General features: G+C 40.1%; 1 protein-coding gene across 1 annotated transcript; it reads left to right on the top strand.

Moving 5' to 3' along the window:
* Positions 1-41: 41 nt before the first annotated feature.
* On the top strand, positions 42-14,996 carry samd1b (sterile alpha motif domain containing 1b). The gene is made up of 8 exons (XM_005743685.1): positions 42-1,367; positions 2,432-2,675; positions 3,900-4,027; positions 8,177-8,225; positions 8,308-8,419; positions 11,942-12,056; positions 12,182-12,280; positions 12,828-14,996. The coding sequence occupies exons 1-8, from the start codon at positions 192-194 to the stop codon at positions 12,867-12,869; spliced, it is 1,965 nt and encodes a 654-aa protein (XP_005743742.1). The 5' UTR covers positions 42-191; the 3' UTR covers positions 12,870-14,996.
* Positions 14,997-15,036: the final 40 nt, after the last annotated feature.

Genomic DNA, 15,036 nt, shown 5'->3' with positions numbered 1-15,036 from the left:
CCATCTTCGGTCCACCTTAAGCGCACAATGTGGCAAACGAACGCAAGCGTACCAGCCAGGCTTCCGTCCTCATTCTCCAGCCGGGGATCGCACTTTGGCTTCCCAGCTTTGACACAGCGTCACTTGTGAAACAACAGAGAAGGAAAAAGAGACGCACTCGGGCCAAACCCCATCCGCACCAGCAGGAGAAGATGTCCGAGCCAAACAAGTACCGAGAGTGGATCCTGGAAACAATCGACTCTCTCCGCTCGAGAAAAGCCCGTCCGGATCTGGAGAGGATCTGTCGAATGGTCCGGAGACGACACGGGTCAGACCCGGACCGAACCAGGACAGAACTGGAAAAACTGATTCAAGAGCAGACGGTGCTCAAAGTTAGCTACAAGGGGTCCATATCGTACCGAAACGCGGCGAAGGTGCAGAGGAAAAGCAGAAAGAAGAGTGAGTTTACGGCCGCTGGCAGCAGCAGCAGCGCGGAGGCAGCGAGGGAGCGGACCAAACACGATCATCTGAACAACAACGGCGACAGTGCGCACAGCTTCACGGACCAGGAGGAGGCAGAGGAGGACTCGGAGCCCAGCCCAGATCCACACACTCAAACATCAGGCAGCACCACCGGCAAAAAGCTCAAGCCTGCCTCCAGCCCGAGTAGCGGAAACGGGTGCCTCAGTTGTGGCGCAACAACGGGCTGTGCTGTCGGGAGCGGCTGTAAAGAGGAGAAAGCGAGTGCACCGAGAGACAAGGGATTGGGACAGCAGGCGGCGGGGGACTGCCCGTCGCCCGGTTTCGGCCACAGGACAGGCGCACACAGCGGGGCTGACGGCGGCAGGACGGCTCAGAGCAAAGCCGGTGCAGTTAGCGCAGAAAAGGAGTGTGCTGTGTCCCGGGCTGACACGCAGAGCAAAACTTGCCCTGGGAGTGTCAGCAGTGTTCATCAGAATCAAAGGCAGAAGCAGTCTGTTCCCCTCAAGCCCAAACTTCGAGTCGGAGGAGGGAGCACCAAAACAACGGGGAACCACGCTAACTCGGACCTGGGCGACAGATTAGTCGCTTCTGTTCGCAGCCTGTCCGAGAAGAGCCTCCGAGGGGGCTCAGCCACTGTGACCAGAGGCCACATGAAGCCGCTTGGGCTGAAGGAGATCCTGGGCTATCTGAGCAGCCAGGAACGGCTGTCGGAGGAAAAGCTGACCCGAGGCAAAGTCAAAGTGGTCATGGAGAGAGAGGTGGCGAGGGGCAGGCTGCGCAGGACCCGCTGCGGGAACATTACTCTCCCTCTGAGGGGGGTGGTGGTAGAGGAACCGATGCCGAAGAATGCGTCCGCTGACAGACTTGCAAAGAGCGCACTGCAGGACAAACACGCTGTGAAAAAGGTGGGCAACGCTAACTTAATATTTTCGACACGTCTGGACTGTGCGGGGCTCAGCGAGCAGCTTTGGCTCGATGGATTGCCGATAAATTAATGATCGCGGGTTGAAACCGCACGCACAGCATTAGGACGCGCTTCCGTCGCCCGGCGTGTGCTTCGTTTTTTCTTCTTCTCGTCAAACCTCAATGTTTCAAAAAGTGTTTGAGGGCATTTGAGGAAATGCGTTATTGTCTCGAATGCTTGTCAGTGGGATGCGACCGTGCCTGTGTTGCGTTTGTCCTCTGTAGCCTCGCCAAATGCGTGTCTCTGTCTGTGTGTGTATGTATAGCTCGGATTCCTGCACAAAAGGTGCGGGTTACAGAGAGGAGCAGACAGCTCCGGAGCGGCTTTCCCCGGCTCCCAGGGCGAGAGCGCGCACCAAAGAGCGTCTGTGCGCGGCGCGTGCACGAGCACCTACAGATTTCGTTTCCACTTCGCTGTTTTCGGGTCAATAACATCTGATTTCGTTCCTATAAACTTTAGCCGTGCACACCGGAGCGCAGAGTGTCTGGGCCTGCCGCGCAGTAGGCGGTGTCTGTCTAAACTTGAGACGTGCCGCTGCCGCGCTCCTGTGAGCGCTGCTCTGTCGCGCAGGCCGACGGAGGACTCAGCCCCATCAGCCGGACATCGTGTTTACTCATATAATAAAAGCGCCATTCTAACGTTTTTATTATAGCCTCCCCGTTCATGTCCCACTACCCCTCCCGTTTCTTGCTTCATTAAGTCCTTTGTGTCATTTCTGACAGCGCACTCTCCTCCCTCGCGCTCTCCCTCTCCACCCTGTGTGTGCGTGCAAACTTAGCTATAGTAGGCGGTTATCGTTATTTCTGATGTCTTTCTCCAAGTGGGGGGTGTTTATGAGCAGCAATGTCTGCCCCGGAGAAGCTCAGCAGACCTGATATGCTCTTAAACCCCTCAAAACTTAGGGAGCGATTAACTTAGCTTTAAACTCATCTCGAAAAGCAGTGCACCCCCACCCGCTTTTTTTTTATTGCGTTTCTTCTGATACAACTTTATGTGTGCTTGCAGCCGCCGTCACCCTCTCTCCAGGAGAATGAGCCGATGGAAACAGCCAATGAAGAAGAGGAACGGGAAGACAACGAGGAAGAAGAGGAGGAGGAGGATACTCGGAGTTCTGAGGAGGAGGGCGGACTATCCCCGGTAGCCATGACAACCGAACCAGTGCTCATTGAGAAAATCAGAGAAGATGCTGAGATCCAGAAAGCATCAAAGCAGGAGAGCCCCCAGCAGGAGCAGCAGGAGGGAGGCAAAGGTGTGTGCACTGAATGGCTGTGTGTACTCAGAGGCAGCCTCATTAAAGAACTAGTAATATTCTCACGGTTATATTAAATAGCTCTTTACTGACCACGGCTGCTGCTTCTTAAAACCTTCAAGTGGTTATTTGTTTTTTTCTTTTCAAACTGATTTCCAACTTTAAATTGGACTTTTTTAAGTTTTTAATTTTTCTTCAACAACAATTTCAAACTCCAGACTAATACTAATAACTAATAACTAATACTAGTAATTATTTAATACTTGAATAATTTTTTCTTTCTTTATGTTTTGCTGTGAAAATGGGAATGTGGGCAGCAACTTATTGAACTTTGCAGACATATATAGAAATAGAGTTTGTACAATTCTGAGGCGTTTCAAAGTAAATATTTGGCTTGACCACCTTTGTTCTGCAGCACAGACTGAACTTGCTTAGGTAAGCATTCCTGTTATTTTTTTAAGTAGTCTTCAGGAATTGTTCTCCAGGCTTCCTGAAGGACATTTCAAAGCTCTTCTTCGGATGTTGGCTCCCTTTTGCTCAGGTCTCTGGCAAGATGATCTCACAGCGCCTCAGTAATGTTGATGTCTGTATTTGAACCTGTTGCTACTAATTTTCAGTTCAGTTCTTATGTAATTTGCCATGCATCAGCCCTTTCCCTGTTTTTCTTTCTTAAGAATAGCTTCTTGATAACCACCCTTCCACTGAGACCATTTCTTATGAGGTTTCACTGGGTCAGTCCATACACATTTTCTTTAATAACACAAAGAAATTGTGTTATCGTTGACATATTTTGTGAATTCAGCTAAAGGATTGGGAACGCATTATGCATTTTTGCAACTGGGTGCTGGTAATAAAGTGCCTACACATACAATTTATACTTTTTTTTTTACACTTAGGTGTTAGGGAACGTAAAAAACAAAGCACTAGTCCGCTGTGAATAGCCAGTTACCAGGACTGGACAGAAAATGAATGAAAAAGCAACCAATGTCCAAAAGAACCTTCAAAATACCTTCCTGGAATCAAGAGCACTTTAATAAATCAGAAGGAAGTCTGGCTCCTTGGAAGTAAAAAATATAGAAATGAGGAGTAGCTCAAGACTTTTTAACAGTACTGTACACAGTAAATTACATAAATAGTTGCTCCTATGCTACCATTAAACTATTTTCAGATATAGAATTTCCTTTCTTCAGTCTTTTTACCTTGCTTTGACTTTTTTTTTTTCAGGTTTGCCGGTGCTTGATTTCATCCCCGACACACCAGTTCAGGGAGCCTCGCAGTCACAGAGTAATGGTCCAGTCATGGAAGAGAGAGCTGGTTCCCCTGATCAGATACCAATGGAGGTGCAAGTGAGTGTAAGTACATGTGTCGTCCACTTTGTTTTTGTTTTGTTCTGTTTTTTCAATCATTCAAAATGGTTTGACTGATAGTACACAAGTATTATAAGTCAAATATACTGGAGCATTAAATGTGAAAGTATTCTTTGTGTCGTAATGCTCTTTTCCTAGAGGAGTGGTCATTAGTGAAAATCCTAAATTACAAGCTAAATGTTTGCAAAAAAACAAAAGATGTGAATTTGGACTATTTTATGAATGACATGAATTGACATCAACTTTTATCCTCCATGATGCTGCCTATATGATGTCAACAACTCAGTGTCTGTATCTGCCGAAACTTTCTCAGACTTTTCAGTTTTCCTAGTCAGGAACTCATTTTTCCGATTATTATTTTAGAAGTGTCTAACTGCCAACTAACATAAATATCTAATCAGCCAATCACATGGCAGCAGCTCAGTGCATATCGGCCTGTGGACATAATCAAGACAACCAGCTGAAGTTCAAGCTGAGCTTCAGAATGAGGAAGAAAGTTGATTTAAGTGACTTTGAACCTGGTTGTTGGTACCAGACAGGCTGGTCTGAGTATTTCTGAAACTGCTGATCTGCTGCAACTTTCCTACATAACCATAGAAAATGTTATCCCTTTATGATAAGGGCATACCCACCTTCTGAGGATTACGTGCCATATCACAAAGCTCAAATCATCCAAAACTGGGGGGTATTTTCAACATGACAATGACTTCACTCAATTTGAATACCTTAATTCATCGACATCTTTCGTATATTTGATTTTTTCTCAAATCCTTAAAAGCGTTTTTTTAGCATCTCATAAGAAGGAAGGAGGAATCATCTGAAGGCGGAATCAGAGTTCTGTACTTACGTGGCTGATCTTAGGTTGTTAAGGAAATTTCTGTATGTTATTAGTCTGTTTAAATATACAAGCCAATTATTTTTTATCAGAGTAAGGAAAACTACTACTACTCCTACTACAAATATCAGTAGAAACCTTGAAATAAAAAACACTCACAATATACTTTTAATAATAAATAAATCAAAACAGGAAATCCCAAAGTCAGCTTAACAAATAATCAAAATCTTAGAGTACGAGAATGGAAACAAACATTTAAACCCCAAAACTCAAAATCCTGCAACCAATTACAGAAAATCCATCTCATGCTTTTCCCCAGTTTAACCTATTAAACCAAGTTTAGCACACAGTTAGATCAGTTCAAGCAACAAATCTGAGAGCAAACTTTAAGAAAACTCAATAATATGCACTAATTGTTTTCATTTAATTTATCTTAACTCATCAAAGAACTTTCTCAAATAAATATCCATCCATCCATCCATCCATCCATCTGCTTATTTAATTCAAGGACACTAATAACTATAAAAAATAATAATTAAAAATATTAAAGATTTCACATTATATTTTTTCTGCACTGCATGTAGAAGTTATTATTTAAATGGTTTTGTAGGTCTTATTGGTCTAACTGTCACAATGTAACTACAACTCATGATTGTGAAGTTACAAAACTTGTATATAAAAGTATATAAAAATGTAAAAATTAAACCTGATTTTAAGATAACCTCCTTGGGCAGTCCTGCACCACTTCCAACATTCTTGTAGATCATTCCAAGAAAGTTTTGTTACCTTTAATTAGGGCTGTTCGATATAACGATATATATCGGATGACGATATAAAAATGTCTATGTTTCATTTTACGCTATCCTTTGTTTCGTGGTGTCGCAAAATAAACTGTTTACCTGTTTTTATGCATTGTGGTTAGCAACAACGACGGTAACAGCATCGCGTGTCCGCTTGTTTATGTTCCACATAAACCTTTCACAATAAAGCTCAAGATCCTGTTGAGACTTTCAAAATAAACTGAATCACGTGAAAGAGCAGATTATTTACGGATGAGAAGCAAAAAAGAGCCGCCAGGTGCTAAAAAAAAAACCTTAGACTCAAACGTTAGAACAGGCTTTTCCCCGCAGCACGCCGTGTAATAAATACTCACAAAGAAAACGGCGGCTTTTACAACTTATGTTTAAAACTGTATCGTTTCATGCATCGGTTAAAACACTCGACTCCAGCTACATGACGCGCAGCTGGAAACACTTCCCGCAAGTCAAGCTGCCCGAGATTCACAGAATTTACAGAAAATGTTACATTTTTGTGATTTATATCGTTATCGGACGATAGAATTCTTATATCGGGATATGAGATTTTGGTCATATCGCACAGCCCTACCTTTAATACTTGTGTCAGCGACACATGCTGGATTTCCAAAAACAAAATTCCACTGAGCCAAATCTGATGAGTTGTTTTAAAAATAAATCTCAGGTACACAATGGCATATTCCAAGAATCATCTTGTTTTCCATTACTGTTCTCCATCAAACATGTCAGCGCATTATAGTCTGTGTTAACTGAACCTAGAGGACAAATTGTTGCTCTTAGTGTTGAAAAAGCAACAAACCTGCTTCTAGTTGGGTTCCTGATCTGATGAGTCACTTTATGGTTGCAAACTGTGGCCTCTTTAACTAAAGAGGCTGTTTGGTCACTGGGTTACAATCAGAGAACCAGCTCTGAATGGGAGTGATTATCCTTGAAATGAAGGCTGTGTCAATTTTTGACACAGAAGTCAGTGTTTTGCTCTCTGCAACAGTAAAATCTCAAAAGTGCGAGTTCTCCCTTTCATTGGAAAAGCAAATATTACGTTATGATTAATGTTGAATGGCCAAGCTTTGTCACACTTTAGATAATTATACAATCAGGAAATGTCTTACACTGTACTACTTGATATGCCCAATATGTGATTAAGAGCCTGATGCTGATTAACGGGTTATTAAGGAGGAACAAAATATTAAAAAGGGTGTAAGTGCAGAGTGAGCTAGACTGACATCTCTCTGACCCTTTCATTAGTTCTGTTGTTCTGATTGGGTGAGGGAGTTATACCTTTATCACGTTTTTTAACTAAAATAGTGCTTTTAAATGAGTATTCCTGGTAAGAGTTCTGAATGCCAGAAAAGAAGCCTCTAGCAACACTTTACATTTTTCAAGAGGTTCAAATAAATTATAAGAAAATGTATCAGACAGATTACTCTTGTTTCGTAATTATTTGTTGACTATGATCCACACTGATCTAGAAAATGTAATCAGAGTAAACAGCAGTTTATCACACACTCTTAACATTTCTCCAACAGCATACGCAAACACTGAAGCCGTGTGCATGCTGGGCATTTTATATGAAAATGATTAAAATAAATAATTAGTACCCGACAAGGACTTTATTAGGTATCAGTGGTATATATGGTATATGAATGTTGATATACACTGCTTCAAAATGTGTTAGACCACCACCCAGTGTAAGGTTTATTAAAGGTATTTGTAACTATCAAAATGTTTTTTTATGTTTCTATAACTGGTTAATCACCACTGCGTGCATGCTCTTTAACTGAATTTTTAATTATTGTTGTTATCCACAAATTTTAAAATTGACTGTTTTACAAAAAGCAGAAAAAACACTAAATTAAATTATAATTTTTTAAATTAAAGATGCCAAAATACAGCTATTCACTTGCATTCCTGAACAAAAATTTTTTTTAATCAATTCCAGCATGGCAGCACAAATGTGGTTTGCATAATGTGTGCATATACCTTTTTTTGAACATATACCATGCAATGCTCAACATAGCACTTATTATCCAAGCACTTCTTATGTATTGTGTATATGTATTGTGTAATGACAATGTCAACAGAGGAGTGATTTCAAATGCAATTACAGAGTTTTGTTGGTTAAAGTAATGAGAGGTTAAGTATGTGGAAGCATCCATTTATCTCCAGGAGGCTTTTCTATGCTTTCAAAAGTCGGGCAGAAAAATCCTATTACAAAAGGTGTCTAAGGCAGACTTCAGTTCTCCACCAGGGTGACTCATCAGCTTTGTCAAACCGTACACTTCATACCTTTGCACATCATAATTTTTACTCCCACAGCAGATGGTCTCAATGTCCCACTGTGGTTTTGTCATGATGCATCTTCATGCTGCTAGCTCCTCTTGTCCTTCATTTTAGGCGGAGGTCATATGACTCTCTCTGTATTGCTCTGACACTCCCTCTTTGCATTTAATTTAACCCCCGTCTTTCTTTCCTGTCCATGCACAGAATCAGACACAGCATGATGAAATAAACCACAGCTCCTCAGACTTTAACAGTGAGTTTCGTTTCATTGATAATCTCAAACTGAGTGCATGTTCGGGTTTCACGACAAGGAATCATACTTGCCTCCTTCGTAGATTTGGAGTGCAAGACAGAGGTTGGTGTGTCGTCCTGCCTGCTAACACCCACAGCCTCCCCGAGAGACTCCAGCCGATCTGAAGAACGAGGGATAACCATTAGCAGTGGAGTGTGAGTACAGTAGAGATGTTGCAGATACTGATGCATGCATGCACACAAGCGTTAGAAAACTATGAACCAAAGTCAACAGCTTCTTTGTGTGAAATTCTGACGATACACACCAATATATATGTTAAAAATATCAATTTGGTGCTGATATAGATTTTATTTCTGCTTTGCTTTTTGGGCATTTGCTCCCTTTTAAAAAATTTGCTTTTATGCTAGCAAAACAAAGAATTCAGAATTCAAATGTTCATCAAACTGTCTTTCAACGCAAACATTTTCTCTCTTTTCTGAGTTTTCCTGCCCACTCTCCTCACTGTCCTGCCAAGTAAAAAAAAAAGAAAGAAAACAGACTGAAACTAAAACCCACACACTCACATTTACACCTCCCATTATTCTCTTTACAGGCTCTGTCTTGTCTTGCAGTTTCTTGAAATACTTTGGAGTGATGTGTTGTCCTTCTCTGTATGTTGTCATTTTCTTCAAAACAATAAAAAACAATCAAACTCAAAGAAGAAAACTATTCCTAAAACTAAAAACTGTTTAGATAAAATAAAAAAGATGAATTACAAAACTTTAATAACTCTGCAACAGATTTCTCGCTGCAGTCCTGCACAGACCAGTTTGCATTGTAACATTTGACTGATTAAAATTAAATAAATAAAATTGAGTTTATTTCATATTTTTGATCAATTTTAGATAGACATTAACACATATTGTTTTCTTGGTGATGCTGAGCCAATTCTGCCAGATGATTTACTTCTTGTTTGTTTTGAAGGCTTTTTTTTTTCAGATAAGGTCATGTGATGAAGAAAGTACGCCCTGATTCTATTGCAAGGTTTAAAATATCAGGATACCTTAAAAAGACACCTGGGCTTTAGCAGGTTCTAAAATTAGAACGTCAAATGAGCTACAAAACATGACATATTATACTGTGTTATTATTTATATAATTTATAACTAAATACAGAAGCAGTGTGTGAAAAACTAAATAAACCTTGATAGGAATTATCAGGGTAAGAGGCAGCCAAATGCACTTGATTAACTAATCATCAGAAGGCGTGACTTCCTCTATAAAAGCAGATTTTTAGCAGTTTGCTGGTCTGGAGCATTCAGGTGTGTGTTAACACAGTGCAAAAGAAGAAACACAGCAGCAATGATCTTGGTGAAGCAATTGCTCCTGCCCATCAATACAGAAAGGGTTATAAGACCATTTCCAAACATTTTAAAGTCCATCATTCTGCACTGAGAAGGATTATTCACAAGTGGAAAACATTCAAGACAGCTGTCCATCTTCCCAGCTTGTTTCTGCTTTTTCTTGTTGTGTACATATTATTTATTAATGCTATTTGCAGTCAACTTTTGTACAATCTTAGTTTTATATTTTTAGGATTTTTTTTTTTTTGCTTTTTTTGCACTACCTCTCATTATAAGACCTTCACTATGGGCCTCTGGTACTTTTCCTTTGAAAATGTTGTTTTTATTGTATAATATACTATGTTTTTTTTCTTTTTCTTGCTGCTGTAACACAGCAGTTTCCTTTGCAGGATCATAAAATATCTATTTGTCTGTCTGTGTAGATGTACCAGTAAATTCCTTCCATGCTTAGACCCTTCAATGCTTAGAGAAATTGCAAAAAACCCAAGAACTCCGTCTCACATTTTACAGGCCTCAGTCAGCATGTTTAATGTTAAATTCATTACAAGTCAATTAGAACAAGACTGACATGCGTGGATTGTTTGGAAGGGTTGTCAGGAGAAAGCCTCTTCTTGCTAAAAGAGGACATGGCAGCGCAGCTTAGGTTTGCAAAGTTGCATCTGGAAAAATGACGAATCTAAACTGGAGATGTTTTGCCGTAATGTTCAGTGTCACATTTAGAAAAAACCAAACAGCGTATGAACACAGACACCTCAGACCAGCTGTCAGTACGGTGGTCGAGGGGTGATGAATTGGGCTTGGTTTGCAGCCACAGGACCTGGATATCTGTCAGTCATTGAGTTGAGCACAAACTCCTCTGTATACCAAAGTATTCTTGAGTGAAACATGAGAATAGAATAGAATAGAATAGCCTTTATTGTCATTGTACAGAATACAACAAAATTGGAGTGCCACTCCCTTGGTGCAAGTTTCAATAATAAATATAAATGTAAAATATAAAAAGTACAAAAAAAACAATCGTAAGTACTCAAACAATAGTATGTACAATATATACAGGATAGCAGCATTAATATAATGACAGTGACGGTATGGAATAGGTTCAATTGTTTTTGTGCTTATTTACTACGGTGATAGCTCTGGGAAAGAAGCTATCCCTGAATCTGTTTGTCCTGGTTTTATGTGACCTGTACCGTCGGCCTGACGGTAATAGTTCAAACAGTTGATTGCTGGGGTGAGAGTGGTCCTTGATGATATTGCCAGCTCTGCTGAGGTACCGAGAGTTTGCTGTGACCTCCAGGCTGGGCAGAGAGCAGCCAGTGATCTTCTGGGCTGTGTTGATGACCCTCTGCAGTACTTTCCTGTCCGCAGCTGAGCACCCTGCATACCATGATGTTATCCCGTACGTTAGGATGCTCTCCTAAAAGGAGACTTTCTGTTTGACAGACAAAGCTTGTCCCAAATTGGATCTTGCAACAGGACAATGATCAATGAGAACAGCAGCAAATCTACAAAAAATGGCTAAAAACAGAAAAGGAAGGTGCTCCAATTGCCCACTGAAAGTTTAGACCTCAACCTGATTGAAATGCTGTGGTGGGACCTTAAGAGAGCTGTGCATAAACAACTCCCCTCATTGAACTGAAGCAACGTTGTAAAGAAGAGCTGGCTAAAATTGTTTGACAGTGATGTGGCAGAGGTGGTTCTACAAGGTGACATTTATTATAATATATAAAAACCCTGAAACTCACGGATGGTGTACTTTCATTTTCACATTATTTTATCCTACATTTGTTTAGTGTCATATTTGATATTTGCCCATATTTGATGGACTCTTTTCAGCCAATATGGATGTGACCACCCATAAATTAAAACTAAACAATTGTACTTAACCTGTGAGATCTTAGCTTCAATCTGCAGACAGGACACAAAAAAGTTATAATATTTTAACAGTTGTGTGAGTTTAATTTCAACCTTAATATCCAACTAATCACCACCAAGCACTTAATCACAGGATATTGTGTAGTGCAATATAAGCACTTCCCTGATTACATTATACACTTAAAATAAAGTGAGACATATGATTATACCAACTGTGACACAAAAGTAATCACTGAAACACAGGAAGTCAATGCATAGCATACTAGAGGCGAATGACTTCTGCAAGGTTAGACAAAGTGATCCAGATCTCTGGCCCCAGCTCTCTACCAGTTTTATGAAATGAAAAAGCATTGATAGTTTTTCTGCAGTCGTGCTATGCACTATAGAATTTACAAAAGAGAGGAAAAATAAATCTGGCAGCACTATAACTGTTAAAATTGACTGTTTCAACGTCGCCTCCTGCATGTTTTCTGTTTGACCAACTGTGTTATTTTTGCAGGCTCGTGAAGTCTGAGGGCGTCAATGGGAGCCCAGTAAACTGGACAGTGTCAGATGTTGTCAGTTATTTCACAGCAGCGGGTTTCCCTGAGCAGGCTGCTGCGTTCAGGACCCAGGTAAGGCTGTGATCTTCCTTAGTTGCCACTAGAGTGCACCATACAGAAGCTCAATGGCTTGCGCTTCACTTTAAACACTTGTAATCAACATGCACCTGCATGCGCTGTTTTGCTCTCTTCATTAGGAAATCGATGGAAAGTCACTTCTCCTCATGCAGCGTAATGATGTTTTGACTGGCCTGTCAATCAGACTTGGCCCCGCCCTCAAGATCTATGAACGTCATGTAAAGGTTCTGCAGAAAACACACTTTGAGGATGACGACTGCTAACAGCATGAATCAAATACAAGCAGACTGTTGTGTTTGTATCTACATATAGCTAACGTAGTATAAAAATGCATGCATGATATACAGTACAATACACTTCACTTTTCATCTCATGTCACACAACACATGCAAACACAAAAACACAGGTACACACACACTGTTGTTTGTTATCCTCCTGCCTCTTGACATCAGAAATGAGACTGGATTTTCTAGACAACAAGGATTTTCTATCAGAGCACAAGTGTCGGAGGGAGAAAGTAGAGCAGAGATTTTCAAACAACCATGCAATTTCTCCTTTAAGACAAACAACAATTAAGCACTTTGCAATTGTACTGATTAAACTGTGCAAGATGTTTTGGTTTAAGCTGTCACTTCATGCTGCTTTTTATGCACATTTTGAAAGCGGTATGTTTTTTTTCTGGGACTTGGGGAAGGGATCATTTGCATTTTTGGGCTATGATCTGAGAATGTTCTTGTTGGTGTGTACCTTTCCTTCTACAAATAGACAGAAGATGTTGAAAAGGACAGCAAAGAAATTAGAGGTTGACCGGATTTGAGACATTCCCAAAGCTGAAGTAGGCTGATGATGGCTGGCATGATGAACCTTTATATTGTTCTCTATGTTTAAAACAAAACCTGTGCAGGGTTATTGAAATTTTGGAAATGGTTGCTGGTCAAAGCAATAAACTGACTAAGATGTTTGAGAGGCTTTTGGACCATGTCAGCTTATCAGCTGGTTGATTTTGTGTAACTTAATATCTCATATGGAAAAAGTATTTTTTAAATCTGCTTAGGGCTATGCATCACCACCTTATATGCTGGTTTTACAGAGATACACTTTGATATGTGCTTTACATCAGACTTTACTTCTTTAATAGACACCTAAAATCGCATGTCACACAGAACTGTTTAACTGTCTTATGTAGGTCCAGTTTTATAGAAATTATGAGTAAGCTGAGAGCTTTTTTCCTAAACAAACTAAATGGATCGATCTACTGGGAGTGATCCGCTCATCAGTGATGATTTACACAAAGAGTGTAATTTTTAAGCGTATTTAAAAGTGTTTAAGTGTATCTTTAGTTATCATGACATCTTGGACCAGAGTTAAGATGTTGTGATTTCTTGAAGACAGTTCATCCTCAAATCCAATTAAAGGGAACTATTTAGTACTTTATTACTAAAAGAGATATTGCAGCTCAGCTGAGGGGGATAATAGTCACTCTTTTTGTAGTCACATTGAAAAGATTGATGGATGTAGCTCAGTAGAAAGAAACTTGTTCCTAACAGAAACTGCTCACCCAAAAGCAAAGTGATTGGATTTTTTTTTTGTTATTTTCACTGAGTCACTGCTGAATTATTCCAAATGAATGAAATTTGGACTCTGGACGCCTCCTCACTGATTTTAGATCAAGAAATCAAGACATGATTGAAGTGCAGGCCTTCAGCTTTAACAAACAAATTGTAATAATAGCTATTTTTGTACATAGTCCTCAGTTTCCAGAGGCTAAAAAGTAATTGGACAACTGACTGACAGGCACCTCTATGATGATGCTGTTATCTTCGTTATTTCATGACAAAGTAAAAGTATCTTGTAAAAGACAGAAAGTATCTAAAGGAGCCTGCACAGTTCTGAAGAAATATTGCAAAGAAAAACCAGAATGATGGAGACAGAAACATACCATACCACATCATACGTCAAACATGGTGAAGGCATGTAATGGTACGGACATGTGTGGCTGCCAACACAACTGGACCTCTAGTGTTTATTAATATTGTGATTGCTGATAGAAGTGGCAGAATTAGTTCTAAAGTGTGCGAGGCATTGAGGTTCAGGTTCAGCCAAAAGTTCGAAACTGATCCAAGAACCATTCAATTTGATGGATAGTGGATAGTGAGTCAAAGTGCAGGGCAAAAGCTGCCCAAGAGTTTCTCAAGGTAAAGAAATGTGAGATTCCTCAATGGCTAAGACAGTCACCTGACATGTTTTTAGTTATTAAATATAAAAATGGTGGCAGAAAGACCCACAAAGAGCAACTGAAGGAGCAACAGTAAAGTCCTGGCAGAGCATCTGAAGGAGTAAATGCAGCATTTGATGATGTCAGTTTTCATCCAAATATTAAAACACATCTTCGATTTATTTTGCTTTTTCAGGCTAATGATAGCTTACTTCACTTGCATCAACACCGCTTTGGACCTCATTGAGAATTAAATGCAATCCTTTCAGGGGCTTTTATCAGCTGTATTTATCATGGAATAATAAGGGAACAGACCTCATCTGATCACAATCATACTTTTTAGCCTGCAGTAGGCATTTGGTAATGTCCAAGGGTTCTAGACTTCAAGGTTTCCAGCAAAAGTAGTTTAATTAATCCTTATTTTTAAATTTTTCTTATTCAGTTACTTTTGAGCCTCTAAAATCAGGGGCTTTGTATAACAATGTGTGCGAAACAGTTAATACAATACTTTTGTTAAAACACCTCAAATGGAAGTCTGCACTTGAGTCATATCTTCAATGCTTGATTTAAAATCTTCTGTGGTGGTGTGCAGCTCTCTAACTGTTCCCAATATTCATCCAAATATTTATGGTTTTAGACACCAGAGAAAAAAATATTTCAATTCGATTTCTGTATGAGCTTCCTCTTTAATATGACAGCATATGTCAGATCATCATGAATCAACCACTAGCTTTAAATGTAAAGTCTTTTGTATGGTAT

This window comes from Pundamilia nyererei, unplaced genomic scaffold, assembly GCF_000239375.1.
Source record: "Pundamilia nyererei isolate P.nyererei 1_Seehausen unplaced genomic scaffold, PunNye1.0 scaffold00134, whole genome shotgun sequence".
Classification (NCBI taxonomy): Eukaryota; Metazoa; Chordata; class Actinopteri; order Cichliformes; family Cichlidae; genus Pundamilia; species Pundamilia nyererei.
The sequence above is the reverse complement of the archived record's forward strand: the minus strand, read 5'-3'. Positions and strand labels throughout refer to the sequence as shown.

Bases quoted from the DNA above. Each gene is read 5' to 3' on its own strand.
- samd1b (XM_005743685.1), top strand. From the start codon at position 192: ATGTCCGAGCCAAACAAGTACCGAGAGTGGATCCTGGAAACAATCGAC. The intron at 8,420-11,941 runs GTGAGTACAGTA...TTATTTTTGCAG, and splicing joins ATAACCATTAGCAGTGGAGT to GCTCGTGAAGTCTGAGGGCG. The intron at 12,281-12,827 runs GTAAAGGTTCTG...TTCTACAAATAG, and splicing joins TCAAGATCTATGAACGTCAT to ACAGAAGATGTTGAAAAGGA.